This window comes from Theropithecus gelada, chromosome 7b (genome assembly GCF_003255815.1).
Source record: "Theropithecus gelada isolate Dixy chromosome 7b, Tgel_1.0, whole genome shotgun sequence".
Taxonomy (NCBI): domain Eukaryota; kingdom Metazoa; phylum Chordata; class Mammalia; order Primates; family Cercopithecidae; genus Theropithecus; species Theropithecus gelada.
The window spans coordinates 72,012,482-72,034,404 of NC_037675.1; the positions used below are offsets into that span (position 1 = coordinate 72,012,482).

Genomic DNA, 21,923 nt, shown 5'->3' on the forward strand with positions numbered 1-21,923 from the left:
TTTTCACCAACAAATTGGATAATCTAGGGATAAATTCCTAGAAAGACACAACCTACCAAGACTGAATCATGAAGAAATAGATAATATGAAAGATCAATAAGAAGATGTTGAATTCGTGATCAAAAACCTCTAAACAAAGAAATGTATAGGATTAGAGGGCTTCACTAGAGAATTCTACCAGACATTTAAAGAATTAACACCACTTCTTCTGAAATTCTTCTAAGAAATGGCAGATGAGGAATACTTCCAAGCTCATTCTATGAGGCTATAAGGCTAGCATTACCCCTGCAACCAAAGCCAAAAAAAAAAAGTCACCAGAAAACAAAACTATAGACCAATATCCTGGATGAATATTAATGCAAAAATCCTCAAGAGAATACTAGCAAACTGCATTCAGTCAGATGTTTAAAAAAATTCACACCATAGCCCAGTGGGATTTATTTCTGAAATATAAGAATATTCCAACATATAAAAATCAACCCATGTAATACACCACATTAACAGAAAGAAAGGGGAAAAACACATGATCATCTCAATGCAGAAAAAGCATTTGACAAAATTCTATATACTTTCATGATTAAAAAACAAAACTCAACAAACTAGGAATAGAAGGAAACTGCCTCAACAAAACAAAGATCATTTATGAAAAGCCCACAGCTAAATCATACTCAGTGGTGAAATACTGAAAGCTTTTCCTCTAAGATCAGGAACAAGACAAGGATTTCTACTCTCTCCACTTCTATTCAACATAGATTGGAAATCCTAGCCAAAGCAATTAGGTAAGAAAAATAAATAAAATGTATCAAAATTAGAAAGGAAGAAGTAAAATTACCTCTGTTCACAGATGACATAATTTTATACATAGAAAACTCTAAGGAATATACACATACCCACACACACACAGAGACAGAGAGAGAGAGAGAGAGAGAGAGAGAGAAAATATATTAAAACTAATCAATAAATTTAGCAACATTGCAAGATACAAAATTAACACATAAAAGTCAGTTGCATTTCTATACACTAACAATGAACAATTCGAAAAGGAAATTAAGAAAACAATTCAATTTATAACAGCGTCAAAAACAATAAAATATTTAGGAATAAAGTGAACTAAGAAGGTGAAAAACTTGTACACTAAAAACTATAAAACATTGCTGAAAAGAGTAAAGAAGATAGAAATAAATAGAAAGGCATTTCTTGTTCATGGGTTGGAAGACTTAATATTATTTAGATGTTCCTACTATCCAAATCAATGTACAGCTTCAATGCAAATGCTATCAAATCCTAATGGCATTTTTTTTGTAGAAATGGAAAAATCCATCCTAAAATTCATAGGGAATCTCAAGAGACCTCAAATAACAACAACAACAACAAAAAAAATTGAAAAAGAACAAATATGGAGAACTTAAACTTTCTGATTTCCAAATATACTATCAAAACAGTGTGGTATTGACACAAAGACAGACAAAACAATGAAATAGAATATGAAGCCCAGAAATAAACTCTCATGTATACGGTCTTTGACAAGACTGACAAAACCACTCAATGGGGAAATGACAGTCTTCAACAAATGGTGATGGGAAAACTGGATATCCACATGCAAAAGAATGAAGTTGGAAACCTGTCTCACACTATATACAAAAATTAACTCAAATGGATTAAAAATTTAAACATGAGATCTAAAACTATAAACCTCTTGGAAGAAAACATAGGGAAAAATCTCTTAACATTAGTCTTGGCAATAATTTCTGAATTATGACCACCAAAGCACAGATAACTAAAGCAAAAATAGACAGTTGGGATTACATCAAACTTAACTTTTGTGCATCAAAGGTCAGAATCAACATAGTGAAAAGGATATCTATAAAATGAGATTAAATATTTACAAATCATATTATCTAATTAGGGCTTAACTGCCAAAATATATAAAGAACTCCTACAGCTCAACAACAAAACATCAAATAACTCAACTTAAAAATGGGCAAAGGACTTGGATAGATGTTTCTCTGAAGATGACATAAAAATGACCAGCAAGCATATGAAAAGATGCTCAACATCACTGCTTATCTGAGAAAAGCAAATCAAAACCACAATGAGATATTACTGAGCACCCAATAAGATGGCTACTAGCCAAAAACAAACAAACAAACAAAACCTCAGAAAATAACAAATGTTGATAAGGATGTGGAGAAACTGGAACACTTGTGCACTGTTGGTGGATTGTAAAATGGTGCAACCACTATGGCAAACAGTACGGATTTTCCTCACCAAATTAAAAATAAAACTATCACATGATCCAACACTCCAGCTTCTAGGTATAAATCCAAAACAACTGAAAGCAAAGTCTTGAAGAGCTATTTGTACCCCCATGTTCACAACAGCACTATTTACAATAGCCAAAAGGTGAAAGCAATCCAAATGTCCATCAACAGATGAACAGATAAGCAAAAGTATTACATACAATAAAATATTATTCAGGGCCGGGCGCGGTGGTTCATACCTGTAATCCCAGCACTTTAGGAGGCCGAGGTGGGTGGATCACGAGGTCAGGAGTTCGAGACCAGCCTGGCCAACATGGTGAAACCCCGTCTCTACTAAAAATACAAAAATTAGCTGGGCATGGAGGTGCCTCCCAGTAATCCCAGCTACTTGGTAGTGGTTGACAGAACAATCTTATGAACCCTTCTTATCATCAGAGTAGCTTCAAAGAAATTTTCCAGGAGCCAATGATATTTTAACATCTTAAAAATGTTGCTCTACTTTAAAAGTAAGAAGTTAAATTTACAGAAAAACAAAAAGCCTAAAGAGCTTTGAGCTCTAAATTCCTTCCAATGTCTTGACCTTTGTAATAAAAATGTGTACTTGTATACATTATTGTGATCAATGGTCAACTTTATTTTTTCTTTTGATATAACACAAATGGCCTCTTAAGCTCTGGCATGTGGCTAAGTGCAATAAAAAATATAACGTTTACTTCTCTTTTGAGGTAGTCAGCCTCTAAAATCTCTCTTCAGTATTTCTCACCTCCTGGTATTCACACGTTATGTGGTCTACCACTTGCACCAGATTTAGTTGGTGTAACCAATAGAATACAGTTGACCCTTGAACAAGACAGGTTTAAACTGCATAGGGATGGGGTGTGGTCGCTCACATCTGTAATCCTAGCACCTTGGAAGGCGGAGGTGGGAGGATCGCTTGAGCCCAGGAGTTTGAGACTAGCCTGGGCAACATTGCAAAACCCCATCTCTACAAAACAAAAAACAAAAACCCACAAAAATTAGTGGTAGCACACACCTATAGTCCCAGCTACTGGGGAGGTTGAGGTGGGAGGATTGCTTGAGCCCAGGAGAAGAGGCAGCAGTGAGCCAAGATGCCACTGCACTACAGCCTGGGTGACAGAGCCAGACCCTGTCTCAAAAAATAAAAATGAAAATAAATTATAATAAACTGCATGGATCCACTTACACACAGTTTTTTTCAGTAAGTATATTGGAAAAGTTTTTGGAGATCTGCAAAAATTGCAGACAAACTACATAGCCTAGAAATATAAAAAAAAAAGTTAGCTACGTCATGAATGCATAAGTATATGTAAATACTGGTCTATTTTATCATTTACTACCATAAAATACAAGTCCATTATTAAAAGTTAAAATTTATCAAAATGCACATAAACACTTATAGACTGTGCATGGCACCATTCTTAGTGGAGAGAAATGTAAACAAATGAAAAGATGCAATATGAAATCAGAAATGTGTAAAATTAATAGTACAAATCATACTACTGTAATAGTTTTGTAGCCACCTTCTCTCGTTATTGAGGTGAGCTCAAGCGTTACAAGTAGTCACTTAAAACACTCTAATCATCTCCTTTTGAGCAGTTCCTCCTTCAGTAAATTGTGTATCATAATAAAAAGTGACTCTCATGGTTCTTAAGTATTTTTCATCTTGTTTAGTGCAATATCATAAACATTGAATAACACTATGGGACCCATATGAAGTGATACTAGTGATGCTAGAAGTGCTCCTGAGAACAAGAGAAAAGGCATGACATTACAGGAAAAAGTTACATTGCTTGATATGCATGGTAGATTGAGGTGTGCGGCTGCAGTTGCCCACCATTTCACAATAAAAGAATTCAGCATAAGGAACACCGCAAAAAAAAAAAAAAAAAAAAAAAAGAGAGAGAGAAAAAAAAAAAGAAAAAAGAAAAGGAAAGGAAATGGGCAAAGCCACAACTGTACCTATACCAGCATTTTGGTGAAATAGCTTTTTGTCTCATATTTAAAATGCAGCTTTTAGGCCAGGCACGGTGGCTCACACCTGTAATTCCAGCACGTTGGGAAGCCAAGGTGGGCAGATCACTTGAGGTCAGGAGTTTGAGACCAGCCTGGCCAACATGACAAAACCCGTCTCTACTAAAAATACAAAAATTATCTGGGTGTGGTGGTATGTGTCTGTAATCCCAGCTACTTGGGAGGCTGAGGCACGAGAATTGCTTGAACCCGGGAATTGGAGGTTGCAGTGAGCCAAGATCATGCCACCGCACTCCAGCCTGGGTGACAAAGTGAGACTCTGTCTCAAAAACAACAACAACAACAACAAAACCAGCTTTTATGTGGGAGTAGGGTTGCTATAAGAAAGGTGTACCTATCAACTCTAATATGATTCAAGAAAAAAGTGCAGTCCTTTTTTTTTGAGAGGGAGTCTTGCTCTGTCACCCATGCTGGAGTGCTGTGGCATGGTCTTGGCTCACTGCAACCTCCACCACCTGGGTTCAAGCGATTCGCCTGCCTCAGCCTCCCAAGTAGCTGGGATCCCTGGCATCTGCCACCATACCCAGCTAATTTTTCTGTGTTTTTAGTAGAGATGGGGTTTCACCCTGTTGACGAGGTGGGTCTCAAACTCCTGACCTCAGAGGATCCGCCTGCCTTGGCCTCCCAAAGTGCTAGGACTACAGGCGTGAGCCACCACGCCCAGCCCGCAAAAGTGCAGTCATTATATGACAACTTAAATCAAAAGGAAGGTGAAGGATCTAAAGGTGGAAAATTTAATGTCAGCAAAAGATGGTTTGATGATTTTACAAAGAGGTATTTGACTTAAAAGAAGGTCAATATAGAAGCAGCAGCTTCTGCCGACCAAGAAGCAGCAGATGAGTTCCCAGATGCCATTAAGAAAATCATTGAGGAGGGTTGGGCGCCGTGGCTCACGCCTGTAATCCCACCACTTTGGGAGGCTGAGGCGGGTGGATCACGAGGTCAGGAGATCAAGACCATCCTGGCTAACACGGTGAAACCCCGTCTCTACTAAAAACACAAAAAATTAGCCGGCCGTGGTGGCGGGCGCCTGTAGTCCCAGCTAATCTGGAGGCTGAGGCAGAAGAATCGCTTGAACCGGGGAGGTGGAGGTTGCAGTGAGAAGAGATAGCGCCACTGCACTCCAGCCTGGCGACAGAGCGAGACTCCATCTCAAAACAAAACAAAACAAAATGCCTCGCCTTACACATTGAGGTAGTACTGTAAGGATCTAAATGAGGCTAAAATGCTTAATAAGTCACAAAGTACTAGATGAATTTATGTCATTATGAATGTGGTACTCATACTGGCCGGGCGCGGTGGCTCACGCCTGTAATCCCAGCACTTTGGGAGGCCAAGGCAGGCAGATCACAAGGTCAGGAAATGGAGATCATCCTGGCTAATACGGTGAAACCCCATCTATACTAAAAATACAAACAAAAATTATCTGGGCGTGGTGGCGGGTAATTTTTAAAATTATCGTCCCAGCTACTTGGGAGGCTGAGGTAGGAGAATGGCGTGAACCCAGGAGGCAGAGCTTGCAGTGAGCCGAGATCTCGCCGCTGCACTTCAGCCTGGGCGACAGAGTTAGACTCTGTCTCAAGCAAAACAAAACAAAAACCAGAAAGAAATAAAAATCATTCAGGAGAAAGGATATTTGCCTGAATGGGTTTTTAATGCAGATAAAATTGCCCTATTTAAAAATTAAATGCCACAAAGGACATTTATTAATAAGGAAGGGAAGTGAGCACAATAATTTAAGGCGGGAAGGGACAGGCTAACTCTACTGTTTTATGGAAATGTAGATGGGTTTATAATCATAACTGCCCTTACCTATAAACCTGCTAACCCCTGAGCCTTGAAAAGATAACACCAGCTGCCAGTCTTTTGGTTGATAGGAAGGCCTGGATAATGAGAACACTTTTTCTGGATTGGGTCCACTGATGCTTTGTCCCTGAAGTCAGAAAGCACCTTGCCAGTAATGGACTGCCTTTTAAAGTTCTTTTGATATTGGACATTGCCTCTGGCCACTCAGAACCCTATGAGTTCAACACTAAAGGTGTTGAAGTGGTCTACTTGCCCCCACACACAATGTTGCTAATTTAGCCTCTAGATAAGGGGGTCATAAGGACCTTTAAAGCTTATTAAATATGGTACTCTATGGAAAGGATTGTTAGTGCTGAGGAAGAAATCCCCAACGGAGAGAACATCATGAAAGTCTAGAAGAATTACACCATTGCAGATGTCATCAGTGTTACAGAAAAAGCTGTGAAAGTTACCAAGCCTGGAACAATAAATTTCTGCTGGAGAAAATTGTGTCCAGATGCTGTGCATGACTTCACGAGAATTACAACAGAGCCAATTGAGGAAATCATGAAAAGAGATTGTGGGTATGGCAAAAAAAAAAAAAGTAATGGATACAGAGTTTCAAGATACGGATCTCAGAGAAATTCAAGAGCGATTAAATACCAAACCAGAGGAATTAATAAAGATGACTTGATGGAGCTGAGTGCTTCCAAACCAGTGCTAGATGATGAGGAAGAAGACATAGTAGAAGAAGCAGTGCCAGAAAATTAATTGACATTAGAAAATCTGGCAGGTTTCCAATTGTTCAAGACTGTCTTTGACTTCTTTCATCATATGGACCCTTCCATGATATGGGCACTGAAACTAAAGCAAATGGTTGAAGAAGGATTGGTGCCACAAGGAAACATTTTTAGAGAAACAGAAAAGGAAAAATGTCAGATAAAAATTATGATGTATTTCCACAGAATGACACCAAGTGTGTCTGCCTTTCTCACCTCCTTTCCACCTCCTCCACCACTTCCTCCTCTGCCGCCCCTGAGACAGCAAGACCAACACCTCTTCTTCTTCCTCCTCCTCAGCTTACTCAGTATAAAGATGGTAAGGATGAAGGCCTTTATGATAATCCACTTCTACTTAATGAATAGTAAATATATTTTCCTTGCAATTTTCTTAATAACATTAGCTTTTCTGTAGCTTACTTTACTGTAAGAATACAGTATGTAAAACATATAACAAAAAAGATGTGTTAATCAACTGTTTATGTGTTATCATAAAGCTTCTGTTCAACAGTAGGCTTTTAGTTAAGTTTTGGGGGAGTCAAAAATTGTATGAGGATTTTTGACTGCACAGAGGTCAGCACACCTAACTGCCCCCCACATTCTTCAAGGGTCAACTGTGCATCAGAAGTGATGATATATCATTTCCAAGACTCAGTTTTAAAAGATTATGGATCTCTTAGATCTCTTGCTCTGGGGGAAGCTGGGTACCATATTGTGAGGACACTCAGGGCCTATGATGCAGAAGATCATCAAGATGCCAAGATGTTCAGCCAATAGCCAGCAAGGAACAGAGGCTTGCCAACAATTATGTGACTGAGGCTGGAGCTGGAATCTCTTCTAGTGGAGCCTTCAGATAACGTTAGTCCTGGCCAACAACTGGACTGCAACATCTTAAAATAACTTTAACCAAAACTATGCAACTAAGAGACTCCCACAGAGACCGTGAGATTGTTTGAAAATGATAAATGATATTTTAAGGTGCTAAGTTTGGGGATAATGTGTTACACAGCTATAGATAACTAAAGTATCTCTCTAGCAATTCTGTAGGAAAAAAAGTAGTGTGATTGGCAGGATTGGGGGATTTAAAAAAGACTGCTAAAATGTTAAATGCCTGCTAATGGAAACCCAAGGTTATAGGATCAGAGTTTCATATAAAGTTATGAGGAACAAGACAATAACCAAAAAAACTACATATAACCAACAGCAGAGCCAGTCTTAGCACTTGGCCAAATAGGCTGCTGCCAAGTACACAGAATTTGAGAGTTAAAAGTTCCAATTACCCTTAGTTAGCCTGAAATTTTACCATTAGAGATTAATGTCACTGAACCTTATAGCATCAGGTCTTTAAAGTTCTCCTGGAAGACATTATATCTTAAAATAGCATTTATAATAGGATTATGACAGAAGACAAAAATCTAACTAATGAATGGTTCATCTGAAGAGACTTTTAATACAAAGACTATTTATAGAAGTGTGGGCATGGTTAAAGAAACCAAGAAAGAATAGTGAAGTATCCAGAGACTAGCAAGAGAGGGAAGATATTTAGGAGGAAAAAAAAAAAAAAAAAAAAAAAAAAAAAAAGGAAGGAAAGGGAAGAGGAGGGGAGGGGAGGGAAAGGGAAGGGAAGGGAGAAATAAATTGTATTACCAGAACCCATTAAGAGGTAGACGCAAGGAGGAAGGCCCCCCTCCCACCCAGTTATAATAGTGACACAAATTGACCCCTGCCAAAACCTTGGTGTCAAAGCAGGGAGAAAGTGGGAATAAAATGTTAATTTCTCTTCTCTCATCCTCCAGTCTCACGTTGGTGCCTCCCTTTTGCCAAAGCTGACCCTCAATAAGAGGGTGAAGAGCCCAACTGGTGCAGAGGTCAACCAGGACATAAAGCCAACAGAAAAAGACAGGGAATGGATAGCAGAGGGTGGCACAGTGTTGGAGCATCTTCAGATTAGAAAGAATCAAAGATCATCCAGGAGCATCCACCAGGCATTCTGCAGAGATCCTCTTTATTTCAGGAATACCAAAAACTCTAAGGGAGGCAAAAAGCATGGTCTTTGGGGTAAGGCAGACCTGCTTCCAAACTATATGACCTTGGTTAAATTACAGAACCTCTGAAAACCTCGAACTTCTTCTAAGTTGAGCCTCGGAATAACAACCTCATGGGTATGGGTGAAATTAAGTGATACACACAGAGGTGTAGAGACTGGCCTTCTCCCCAACAGGTAAGCTACTGACTTAGTTAAATATGAAAGATTTGATGCATCAGAGTCACACTGCAACCTAACTTTTCAACTAGTTAAGTGGTTCACCAAAACATCTTTTTTACTACTTAAATACCCATCGACTTAGGCCTGATGAAATACATTCTGATGCACTCATAAAAACACATACTATATAGCTATATTTTAAAATGTATCAGTTCTGTATACTGAAATATAGTGATTTCCAAGATAATACTTATTATTGAAGATATATTACATTGAAAGCTAGAGAGACAGATAATCTCTATCTCTGGAGTGATACATAAAAAACAAGTAAGAGTGGATGCCATTGGGAAGGATTTTGGAGGGCTGGCGCCAGGGGCGAAGGAACACGTAGTATTTTTAATATATATTCCATTATGTAGAGTACTGTTTGAATTTTTTCCCATGTACCTATACTATCCTTAAAAAAAATTAAACAGACCAGGTGCAGTGGCTCACACCTATAATCCCAGCACTTTGGGAGGCAGAGGCAGGCGGGTCACTTGAGGTCAGGAGTTTGGCCAACATGGCAACACCTCATCTCTACTAAACATACAAAAATTAGCCAGGCATACTGGCACATGCCTGTAATCCCAACTACTTGTGAGGCTGAGGTGGGAGGACCACTTGAACCCGGGACGTGGAGGTTACAGTGATGGCATTCCTGCACTGCAGCCTGGGGTGACAGGGTGAAACTCCATTTCAGAAAAACAAAACAAAAAACAAACAAAAAAAACCTTCCTTGACACCAACAGTATTTAGAGTTGGTGTCTTGTATTCTTCTGTTTTTTCCATTTATTCCACAACCATTACAGAATGCTTGCTAATATATATACTAAGTGCTTGGCTACAAAAAGAATAAGACACAATCCCTGCTTTCAAATAGCTACAGTCTAGTTGTAGAGACAAAAAAACAAGCAGATAACCATTATGCAGTGTAATGAGTATGGCTTATCTTATTTTCCTTATTTAAAATGTGAAGACATACACACACACCCAATTCCACTTAAGCTATTTTCCCACTGCAATTATCACATTCTAACAGCCTATGTTATTTATTTATTTATGATGTTTATTTTCAGTCTTCCCTCATTCTACAAAGGTGACAATTTTTGGCTTTTTTATTCATTGATCCCCAACACCTAAAACAGTGAAATATTTCAATAGAAGTTTGTTGAATGAATGTTGAATAAATAAGTGCTATGCAGTATAAAAGCATGAAAAGGGAGCTACCGGAACATAGCAGAATGAACACCAACCTTGTATATGGAAGTCAGTGGGACTTCATAGTGGAAGTGACATTTGTGCCAGCTCTTTTGGCAAATCTGGGTGACTTTGACTGGAAGACCTAATATTCTAAGAGCAAGCAAATGAGAAATACAGAAACATGAAACACATAGGAAACGGTAAGTACAAAGGCATAGAGATATAAGAATAGTACATCTGGAAAACTAAACATATGGCAATAAACATTGGTTGTTGATAACTGTGTAAGCTGGGTGATAGGTTCTTAAAGATTCATTATGCCATTCTTTTTTGTGTATATGTTTAAATTTGTCCATAATACAAAGTTAAGAATAAATTAATAAACTATGTTTTAATGAGTATAAAAGAATAGAAAAAAGAATTTCTCTCTTCCAATGTCTATATATATAAATCTCACAGAAAACTCTGATTGTCCATGTGCTTCTCCCTGAAAGCAATCACTATGGCGTAGGAAGATAGAGTAACACGATGGGCTCAAGCCTGGAATAGGTACTAACAAGTGGCGGGGTGACAGGGGCAGTGCAGGGAGCTAGAGGACACCATGATTGACAGTTCCACCTGACCACATGGAACAGGGGAAAGAAGAGTGTCCTAAGGAAGGTTGGTAGCTGATCCAAATAAATGATATCATGGCCCCAAGGAGGGCTTCAATTGATACTGGAGATGAGGCAGTCAGAGAATGGATTGGGTGGTAGGAGACAATGGAGATAGGTAGAGAGGGCTTATTTTTCTAAATAAGGTCAGGCTGAACCAGACTTTGGAATCATAGAGAAATCTGTTGTTGGGTTGGGGTTGTGGGCAGAAGGTAGAATGAATGAAAATATGAATCTCACATTAGCTACATCTGGACACACAGTACTCAAAAATCTCCTGCTTTCCCGTAGAGGAATATTTGAAGATTGAATATGGATAACAACTGATAATGAAAATGCTATAATTTTGTCAGGTAAATTTTAAGTTTGATGCAATTAGAAAAACATCCCCAAAATAGCTTTGATTTGGTTATCATGTGACTAAACCCTGAAGAGCTTAGCTCAGTACAAAAGATATTCAAATACATGTCTCACATATGCTCAAGAAATTGAGCTGAAGGAAGAGACAAAGCAGCACAAGCCATCTGTTTAGAAGGTACGCAAGCTCCAGAGTGCGTGTGGAGAGAAAGGGGCCTCCGGTCTTCCAAGACCAGTGGGTAGCAGAAGAGTCAAAGGCTCCAAGAAGCGGAAACAAGATCCAGAAGTGGGGCAGGCACAATGCTTGAAGCCTGAAAACAAACATTGTGCCTTCTACTGTTGACCATGCAAAGGTCTTTCCTTCAAAACAGTTCCACACACTTCTCTAGGAAATCTTCCAGCATATCTCAGCAGTAATGAGCTGTTCCGCTAGTGGTATGAGCATCTAGAGGATTCACTGGGGTATGTTCAAGGCTAGCTTGTTAGGATAGAAGAGACAGGTTTTGATGACATTGGGCCAAAGTACTATGAGTACTAGAAACTTGCCACGTGGCCCAGTCATCTTTCTCCTTCATGAGGTTCATGAAGAATCCATATATGCATGTGCCACTGACAGATGAGAAATTAAAATATCACTTTATAGTTACCTGAATAAATGCCCAATTTCTTAGTGTAGAACTCTCTTTCAAAAACAAAGTTAGAGGCCAGGCACGGTGGCTCACGCCGGTAGTCCCAACACTTTGGGAGTCTGAGGTGGGCGGATCACTTGAGGTCAGGAGTTTGAGACCAGCCTGGCCAACATAGTGAAAGTCCCTCTCTACTAAAATACAAAAATTAGCTGGGTGTGGTGGCATGTGCCTGTAGTCCCAGCTACTCGGGAGGCTGAGGCTCAAGAATTGCTTGAACAGGGGAGGCAGAGCTTGCAGTGAGCCGAGATCATGCCACTACACTCCAGCCTGGGCAACAGAGTAAGACTCGGTCTCCAAAAAAAAACAAAACAAAAAAACAAAGTTAGAGCAAGCAGCCTATACTAAAGGCCCACAAGGGCCTTCGTCTCCCTGTGACATACCAAGATCTCACTTTCTTTCCTGCCACATTAAACAAGATGCAAGCAAAAAATGTACACTTAGCTATGCATTTGAGGAAGAGAAAATATGGCCAGATCCCAAGGGAAGGCCCTGATTCAGCTTACCTATTCCTGCTGCATTAAGAGAAAGCTGAATGGAGGTTCATAACTCTGTTCATGTTAAACATGGATCAATTGATTCCCTAGAATCTGGTCAATCTGTAAACAACCCCTCTCTGGGAAAAGGTGGAGATTAGGAAAGAAGGGAAGGTATTGAGCCTCCTGTTGGAAGTAAATGCTCGGTGCCACCAAGTGAAAATAGCACTCAGGCAAAAGTTTTCTCAGCAAGGCAACTTAATTGTATAGAAGGATGCGTCTCATGGATGGAGCAATGGCAAGAGCACAGTCTAAGCTAATTCCAATTGCCTGTTTTAAAGAGAGTGAGGGTACAAGCCAGAGTGGCAGGGTGAGTAGTTTCTGCTGGTAGGTTGGGAAGGATGGTTACAGAACAGGTGACTAAGAATGACTAAGGACAGAACAGGTGACTAAGGATGACTACAGACAAAAGAGGTGACAGAGGCTAGGAGGGGGTTCTTTACTGAAACTAGGGTCAAAGAGGCACAAAGAACAAGGAAGTTAAACTTTAAAATGGAAAACAAAGAACAGGGAAGCTAAACATACTGACATATTGGTTCTTTGAAGAGGAACTCAGAGCTCATCGTACTTAACAATTTTTCTCCCTCTTGAATTTTAAAGGGAGTTAACAGGCTAAACTTTGAAGAGGAATTTACTGTATCCTACACTCCCTTCCCTCTAAACACTTGCTCTTCAAAATGTGGTCCATGGACCAACAATATCAGCAGCACCTGACAGCTTGTTAGAAACATAATCTTGGGGCGGGACGCGGTGGCTCACGCCTATAATCCCAGCACTTTGGGAGGCCGAGGTAGGCGGATCACGAGGTCAGGAGATCAAGACACAGTGAAACCCCGTCTCTACTAAAAATACAAAAAAATTAGCTGAGCATGGTGGCACATGCCTGTAGTCCCAGCTACTCGGGAGGCTGAGTCAGGAGAATTGCTTGAACCCGGGAGGCAGAGGTTGCAGTGAGCTGAGATCATGCCATTGTACTCCAGCTTGGGTGACAGAGTGAGACTCTGTCTCAAAATAAGAAAAAAAAAAAAAAAGAAACATAATCTTGGGCCCCAGCCTAAATTAACAGTCAGAAAACTGCATTTTAATAAGGTCTCCAAGCAATTCATATACACATTAAAGTTTGAGAAGCACTGAGATGCTTTTTTATATTTTTAGTATTTTTTTATTTCAATCGCTTTTGGGGTACAAGTAGTTTTTTGTTACATGAATTGTATAGTGGTGAATTCTGAGATTTTAGTGTACCCATCACCGAAGAAAAAATAAATTTGGACAAAAATTTAAGTATAAAGATAGTTAAGAGCATAGATTCTGGAGCCAGATTTCTGGGATTTAAGTCCCAGCTCCACTACTCATTAGCAGTGTAATCTCAGGCAAGACTCTGTGTCTTGGTGTCTAAAATGAGGACAACAATAGCACTGATTTCACTAAGTAATTATGAAGATTCAGTGGGTTATTATATGTTAAGTGCTTAACCCAATGCCTGGCACAATGTAAATACTATATGTAGGTGGTATCTATTACACATTGTACCTAATGTAGAGTTTGTTTGTTTTTTTAATCCCTAGGCCCTCCCTACTCTCCCCTTTCTGAGTCTCTAAAGTCCATTATACCACTCTGTATGTCTTTGCATACTCATAGCTTAGCTCCCACTTATATATGAGAACATATGTTTTTTGCTTTCCCACTCTTATGTTACTTCACTTAGAATAATGGCCTCTGGCTCCATCCAAGTTGCTGCAAAAGACGTTATTTCATTCTGTTTAATGGCTGAGCAGTACTCCATGGTGTATACATACCACATTTTATTTACCTACCCATTAGTCAATGGGCACATAGGTTGCTTCCACATCTTTGCAATTGTGAACTGTGCTGCTATAAACATACGTGGAGAAGCACTGAGTTTCTGACTCTTAAGTTCATGCTCAGATTTTCTGTCATTTGGGTCTTTTCTCACTTCCTAAAATAGTGCTCTGCACATGGCCAATGGTTAATGAAAGAATGTTTAAGAAATTCTTGTTGGCATTTATTTAATTCCATTTGAAGGGAGAAGACCATTTCTGGGAAGCCAGAACACGTTTACCAATGAGTGGCTTAAACAGAGACAGAAGCATACTAACAACAAGCAAACAGAACAATTCTAGACATACACAGACAACTCTGTGGAGCGGGACAGATGGGCATGGTAATTCTACCCTCACTCCATGCTACCGCTCTTACTATTCCCTCCCTTCCTTGTTCATGCTTGCCTTTATCAGACCTACTACTAAGCTCTTGTGCTGAGTTCTGCCTCACACACAGGGTGGTACCACATGGGTTACATGTTTCTCATAGCCTTGTCCTCAAACCCAAAATCTAAGAGTGAGATACTGTACCATTAAGCCAGCACACAGTGGGAAAATAAAGCAATTTGGCATGTCAGTATTTCTTACCTTTAAATGGTTGTGACCACTGTGACCCAATTAATGTCTTATTTCTGACAGGAGCCAAATCCCAGGCCTGGGTCTTTATCCAACATTTGCCTCCTGTAGCCTGTCCTAAGTTATTTTAGGGACTGGTAACAACAAAAATTCAGAGTGCCCAACCTCCAATTTCTTCTCTTTGCTCTACCTGATGCAATACCTTAAAGTAAAAAGAGCCGGCGGTTGGCAAATATTTATTAATTTACTGGAGTTCTGTCATTACATTCTTATGGGATCCAATAATGACAGGATTTAATGAGCAATAATTAAAGTTACTATCTGTCGAGCACTTATGATATGCTTCACAACAACCCTATGAAATAAGTAGTAGGCCTATTTAATGAATGAGGAAATTAAGTTTTCAGAAGTTCAATAAGTTGTCCAGGAAATAGTCAAGATAGAATTCCAGCTAACACTGGTCTGAGTCTAGAATCTTTTAACCACTGAACTTATATGATGTCTCACTTGTAAGATACCACTGCAAATGCACTGTGTGGGCAGAGAATCATCTACCTTCTCCAGGAATAATGTGAGGATCAAATGAGATGAAAAATGTCAAAGCATTTAGGAAAGTAAAGAAATATAAAATATAAGATATAATTTAGCACACTAAAATTGTGTCCAAATAAAAGCCCTAGGTTCTCTATAAATGACAACTGTATATGTGAAAATTTTTCACCTTTATAATTAGAGCTATCTCAGTTAATTCTATATACACTTTTAATTTATCAAATTAGAAAATATTTCTTAAGAGCTCACCCTTGGTGTTGGCAAGGAGGCGGTGAAACTAGCACTTTGCTGACGGGAGCACGAGTTAGTACAATCTCTCTGAAAAGCAAGTTGACAATGTGCTTCGAGACTTTATTAAAACTTGAAATAATGTTTTGTAAGAAAAAATAAATTTGGACAAAAATTTAAGTATAAAGATAGTTAAGAGCATAGATTCTGGAGCCAGATTTCTTGGGTTTAAGTCCCAGTTCCACTACTCATTAGCAGTGTAATCTCAGGCAAGTCTCTGTGTCTTGGTGTCTAAAATGAGGACAACAATAGCACTGATTTCACTAAGTTATTATGAAGATTCAGTGGATTATTATATGTTAAGTGCTTAACCCAATGCCTGGCACAATGTAAATACTATATGGAGGTGGTATCTATTATTTTTATCTCAGTGTTATTTATAATAGCAAAATCTGCCTGACTATAGAAGAATGCTTAGGTACACTACGGTACACTTACAATGGAATTTTTTTTTTTTTTTTTTTTTTTTTTGAGATGGAGTCTCCCCCTGTGACCCAGGCTAGAGTGCAATGGCACAATCTGGGCTCACTGCAACCTCTGCTTCCCGGGTTCAAGCGATTCTCCTGCTCAGTCTCCCAAGTATCTGGGATTACAGGCATCCACTACCACGCCCGGCTGGTTTTTGTATTTTTAGTAGAGATGGGGTTTCACCATGTTAGCCAGGCTGGTCTTGAACTTCTAGTCTCAGGTGAGCTGCCCACCTCCGCCTCCCAAAGTGCTGAGATTACAGGCATGAGCCACTGCACCTGGCCACTTACAATGGAATATTGTACAGAATGTTAAAAATGAGGTTTTAAAAGAATATTTAATTACATATAATGTAAAGTAAAAAGCCCAGGAAGCAAGCCTGGGGAACATCGCATGACCCTGTCTCTACAAAAAAAAAAAAAAAAAAAATCGACCAGGGGTGGTGGTGTGCACCTACAGTTGCAACTCCTCACGAGGATAAGGTGAGAGGTGAGAGGATCCCTTGAGCCCAGGAGTTTGAGGCTGCAGTGAGCAATTATCATGCCACTGCACTCCAGCCTGGGTGACAGAGAAAGACCCTGACTCAAAAAAAAAAAAAAAAAAAAAAGAAAGAAAGAAAGAAAAGAAAACAACAACAACAAAACAGTAAATGAATTGTGTATATTGTTCCATACTACTTATGTTTGCTAAAAGAGCACTTTTTAAAAATATAGATGCCTAGAAAACAACTGGTAGGAATTACATCAAAATATTAACAAAGAATACAACTGGGTATAGACCGGGGGGTTCTTTATACTTTATTTGTATTTTCCAAAGTCTCTAGAGCAGTGTTTCTCACACTTTAATAGGTAAACAAATCACCCAGTACGCTCGTTAAAATGCAGCTTCTGGGTTAGTAGGTATGGGATTTTCAGATTCTGCATTTCTGATAGGTTCTCCTGTGATGCTGATGATATTGGCCCAAGGTCTGCACTTTGAATAGCAAGGTTTTAAAGCAGCATATCTGAACCAATATACTGGTTAACTGAGATCCACCCCCAGAGTTTGATTTCGTAGGTCTGGAGTAGGATCCTAGGATTTGCATTTCTGACTGTTTCCCAGGTGATGCTGACACTGCAGGTCTGTGAACAGCACTCTGACAACCGGTGCTCTAGAATCTTTTTTTTTTTTTTCTTAACATTAAGGAGGGGAGGGCACTAAAAAACATGTCAGGCTTCTCCATTGCCTCCAAAATCAGATCGAAATTCTTCATCCAAAAGCCCCCATAATGCAACCCAATCATTTCCTACTACTTCTCATTAGGCCATAAAATCAAACCACTATGCCCTAAATGCACCTGAGATTTCAAACATCAGGACTTCCGCTGGATTTCCTCACTCCGGCTATGCCACTTCCTTCTATTTCCTCATGTCAAATCCTACTCAGGCTTCAAGGTCCTCAAATGCTATTTCCTCCATAAAGCCTCCTGATCTACCACTACTCAAAAAGCTACCTCTCCCTCCCCTCCTCAGGGCTGCACAGCACTTTTCGTTCCTCCCCAGTGACAGACACCATCTGTACCTGGTCCAGAGACTCTCCCGGTTGGTGGTGTATCTTTGCCTGTAGACTGGGAGTTTCTTGAGGTCAGGGGAGTGACTTGCCTATCTTTGCCTCTTAGCCTTAGCAAATTCCCAGTAGACAGCTGACACTCAGAATTGACCAAAAGAAGAAAGGAATGGGACCTCCTGAGGAAGGGCACAGAACTGTCCTGTAAATGGAAACTAGACCGGACACACGCCAACCCGATGACCCACAGTAACAGGTGCTCTCCATCTCTGATGTCTGTGATTCATTCTGCACAGCTGCGCATACACAGCGCACGCACACACAGGCTCCCAGAATACGGCGCCCCACACGCTGTACAGCACGCGGCGTTCTGGACGCCCCAACGGCCACACACACCAAGACACACCTCAGCGACAACCTGGATCCACAGAAAGGAGGCCCTGCCCCCTTAAAAATATTAACACCTTACTGCAAAGAACTAAAAGCTACGGCTTGCGCCTGCGCCCCTTGTTCCCCGCTGCACCTTTTCTTGTAGTTAAGAAATCTATTTCTGCACGCATTTCGTCGCCGCCGCCCCCACCCCTACACACACACACACACACACACACACACACGCACTCCCCTTCCCCCTACACCTCCACCCCGCCACCCAGCCGCCTTTCAGACGAGGCGCGCCTCGGAGAGCGGGATTGAATGGGAAAAAGCGGGGCCGTCTTTGTCATTAATCCTCCCCTCCTTTGGGCCAGCCAAGCTTCTTCCGGGTCAGCGACCATCCCCGCCACCCCACTCGGGGCCACGGTCTCCCCGCAGCGCTAGCCCCGGGCCCGCGAGCACCGGCCCCCGCCGCCCGCAGGTTGCGGAGGGAGGAGGGCGGGAGCGGGCGGCTTGGAGAGGGGAGGCGGGGGAGGGGCGGGCGTCCAAGGCGGCGGCAGCGGCAGCGGCGGCGGCGGGAGCAGCCTCTGGCAGCAGCGGGGAGAATGGGAGTGCGGGGCGCCAGACCGCCGCGGGGTGTCACGGCCGCCACGAAGCCTGCGAGGCGCGGGGCCGGCGCCCGCGGCTTTTAAACCCAGGAAGGCGCGGCGGCGGCGGCGGCGGGCAGATCGCGGCGCGCACCAGGCGCCGGGGCGGCGGCCGAATGGAGAGAAAGGGCTCGGCGTCTGGGGCCAAGGGGAACCCGAGCCCGCCAGCGGCCGGAGAGGGGCAGCGGCCACCGCCGCCGCTGTGCGTCCCGGGCGGCGGCGGAGGAGCCCCGGCGCGGGGCCAGGTTGGGGCGGCGGCCGAGCCGGCCGAGCTCATCCGGCGAGCGCACGAGTTCAAAAGCCAAGGGGCGCAGTGCTACAAGGACAAGAAATTCCGTGAAGCCATCGGCAAATACCACCGGGCGTTGCTGGAGCTGAAGGGGCTGCTGCCGCCCCCCGGGGAACGGGAGCAGGACTCGCGCGCGGCCTCCCCGGCTGGGGCCCCCAAGCCCGGCCGCCTCTCGGAGGAGCAGAGCAAGACAGTGGAAGCCATCGAGATCGACTGTTACAACAGCCTGGCAGGTGAGCCGCGCCGCGCCCCCCGCCCCGCGGTCCCAGGTCTTTGGCCCGGTCCCTCCGCGGACCACTGCGGCGCTCCCGCGGTGCAGATTCTCCTGCTGTGACTGTGCTGCTCCTGGGAAGAACCTGGGAGGGAGGCGCTTTGGAAAAAGTGTGACTTTCAGGATTATGGTTTTCAAAGGCCATAGACATCTCTTGTCCCTTCGCTAGCATACATCGTAAATCTCACCTAGAAATGACTGGATAGATAGAAGGGGACCCCGCTGGCCTGGCTATGGCTGCTGCTGTTACTGCTCACCAGTGGACCTGGGTCCAAAATGCGGAAGCAGCGCCCGGGGTGGGCCCCCGCAACCACCGCTAGCCCAGCTTTTTCCTGCGAGTGGGTCCCGAGGGAGGCCACGCACCTGTCTGCTCTCAGGTAGCATTAGCACCAGGACTTGTCCTCGCCTTTTCCCCAACTAACCGCATCCCTGTAGGTAAAATCTTCCCCAAGTTTTTTGGCCCCAGTAGCAAAGGGGAGTCTGATACCATGCCTTCAGCATCTTGAGCAAAATGGATTCCAGAATGCCACTTTCTTCTCTCTGAGCTCTGCTGGGGCTCCTGGTTGCCAGGTGAAGATCGCAATCTCAAAGGAAGCTTGGTTCATGGTTGGGCTTGAACTATGCTGCATTCTCCCTCTCCTCCCTGCCCCTTTCTCACTATGTGTAGCATCAGTCCTCTCGCCAGCTGGCTGCTAGGGGGTGAAGGAAAAGGGGGCCCTTCTCTTGGGCAAAGAAGGTGTACATTCCAACATTCCCTTTGGGGATAAGGGCCAAAATCAGGCATTTAAAAAATTTTTAATTTAGGCTCAGGAATATTTAAAGTCTCTTAAAAAAGGAAGAGTCTGGCTTGTGCCAGGGCCTTCCTGTGAGAAGGTGGGAGAGGTTGGCAAAGGCAACTTGAAAAGCATTCTCTACTCTTCTCTTGCCCCATTTGGTGAGATTTTGGCATGGTCAACCTTCTCCGACCAAATAAAGGGAAGTTCCTCCTAGTTCCTAACATGTGAGGTTGCCTAAACTGTCTATGGACAGTTAGAGCAGGGTAGGGGTGGAAGAGTGACTGGGTGTGGCAGAGGATGGTGAATGTGTATGAAGCCCAGGCAGTTAGGGGGGTAAAAATAAATCCTGGCAATTCTGCTCTGTTCTTAAATGCAGATCTCTCTGTTCCCTCTGAGGTTTCTAGTACCAACATACCTCTGTCTTCTCGGAATGCCATGCCCAGTCTCATTTTTGATCAGGCTACGGAGGTACTTTGTAAATTGTAAAGTAGTTTACAGACTTAAAGGATTAATAGAGTAGTAGTAGCAGCAGTTGGAGGAATGGTGGTGCTAATAGCAATACTAGAAGTAATAGCAGCAGATAAAATTGTAGTACAGCAAAAATTGACTCTTTCAATCCATTATAAGATACAGCTTGAGTCTTTTAGTTCCCGTAAGTCTCTGGCATACTGGCTGCTGCCCCATGAATAGTTAAAGGGCAGAGCAGCCATGGGTGGAGGAAGAGGCACTGTGGATTGCTAATGCGGTGACTTTGGAGTGGTAATGGAGTCTTATATTTAGTCAGTATTATCCATGGACATTCTAGGGCTGCCAGCCAGTGGCTAGCACTGCCTGCCCTCCACCCTAGACGTGGTTACATTTCCACGGTGAAATCAAAGATGTGTCCTTGGTCAGGCCAGCCCAGTCAGGGTGGGGCTGAAATCTGGACAGCTCCACCACTCCCATCCTCACCTCACACACTGGAAAACTTCAACAGTGAGAGAATGGAAAGTAGCAATAGCAGATTTTCCCCTCTGCTGCCTTCTCCAGTGCTCACCACTTATATTAATAATTAATTGTGTGTGCTGTTAGGCATCCTCCATACCTTGTCTCTTTAAATCTTTATAATCTGTATAAAAGAAATATGATCATCAGTTTTGCAGAGAAAAAGCTCAAGGCTCCGGAGCCATTCTTCTCCAAAGGCAATGTTCTTGTCATCATACTTTGATACACAAAGTCAGCATCCTCTGGTCCTCTGTCTCACTTGAGCCCAGTTTCAGGTGGGCTCCAAAGCCTTGCACTTTGGAAATTCCTTTGGGAGATCTCAGGCCTGGTAACCAGGAGAAAGAAATAGAATACTTTGATTCAAGGCTCTAACTGGCTATTTCCAGATGTCAAGTTTCACAAAAGAAAGAAAAGAGTGATTATAAGCAAAGCAGTTTTGTCAAAACCAAAATCTGTATTCTGTATAGAAAATTGAGCTAGGAGGATGGTTCCACTTAAAAATCACTCTGGGGAGAAGTAGAAGCCTTACGTTTGTTTCCTTCAGGTCTATGTATAAAATCAGTGATGACTATTTCAGAAGTCCTAGCTAATAAGAAAATATCCTTTTTGGTTAGATTACAAAATAATCAATGCCTGTAATATGTATTTTCTTTTGTAAAATACTAAAACATTTAAAGAAGAAAATACGCAATTACCTGTAATCCAGTTAGAAACCCATTGTGGTGTATTTCCTTCCTGTATTTTTTTCTGTGAATAA

At 42.1% G+C, this 21,923-nt stretch overlaps 1 protein-coding gene and 1 long non-coding RNA gene across 2 annotated transcripts in view; one reads left to right on the forward strand and one right to left on the reverse strand.

Moving 5' to 3' along the window:
* LOC112629421 overlaps window positions 1–18,129 on the reverse strand; it is a 34,700-nt gene extending 16,571 nt beyond the window's left edge. The window contains exons 1-2 of the long non-coding RNA XR_003120592.1: window positions 17,843–18,129; window positions 10,379–10,475 (exon numbers count right to left, since the gene is read on the reverse strand). This is a non-coding gene — a long non-coding RNA (uncharacterized LOC112629421). The remainder of the gene's footprint in view (window positions 1–10,378; window positions 10,476–17,842) is intronic.
* A 299-nt stretch (window positions 18,130–18,428) lies between these two features.
* Window positions 18,429–21,923, forward strand: part of TTC9 (tetratricopeptide repeat domain 9) — a 33,260-nt gene continuing 29,765 nt past the window's right edge. Inside the window, exon 1 of the mRNA XM_025393058.1 lies at window positions 18,429–19,368. Coding sequence (XP_025248843.1) covers window positions 18,963–19,368 — 406 coding nt within the window. The 5' untranslated portion in view covers window positions 18,429–18,962. The remainder of the gene's footprint in view (window positions 19,369–21,923) is intronic.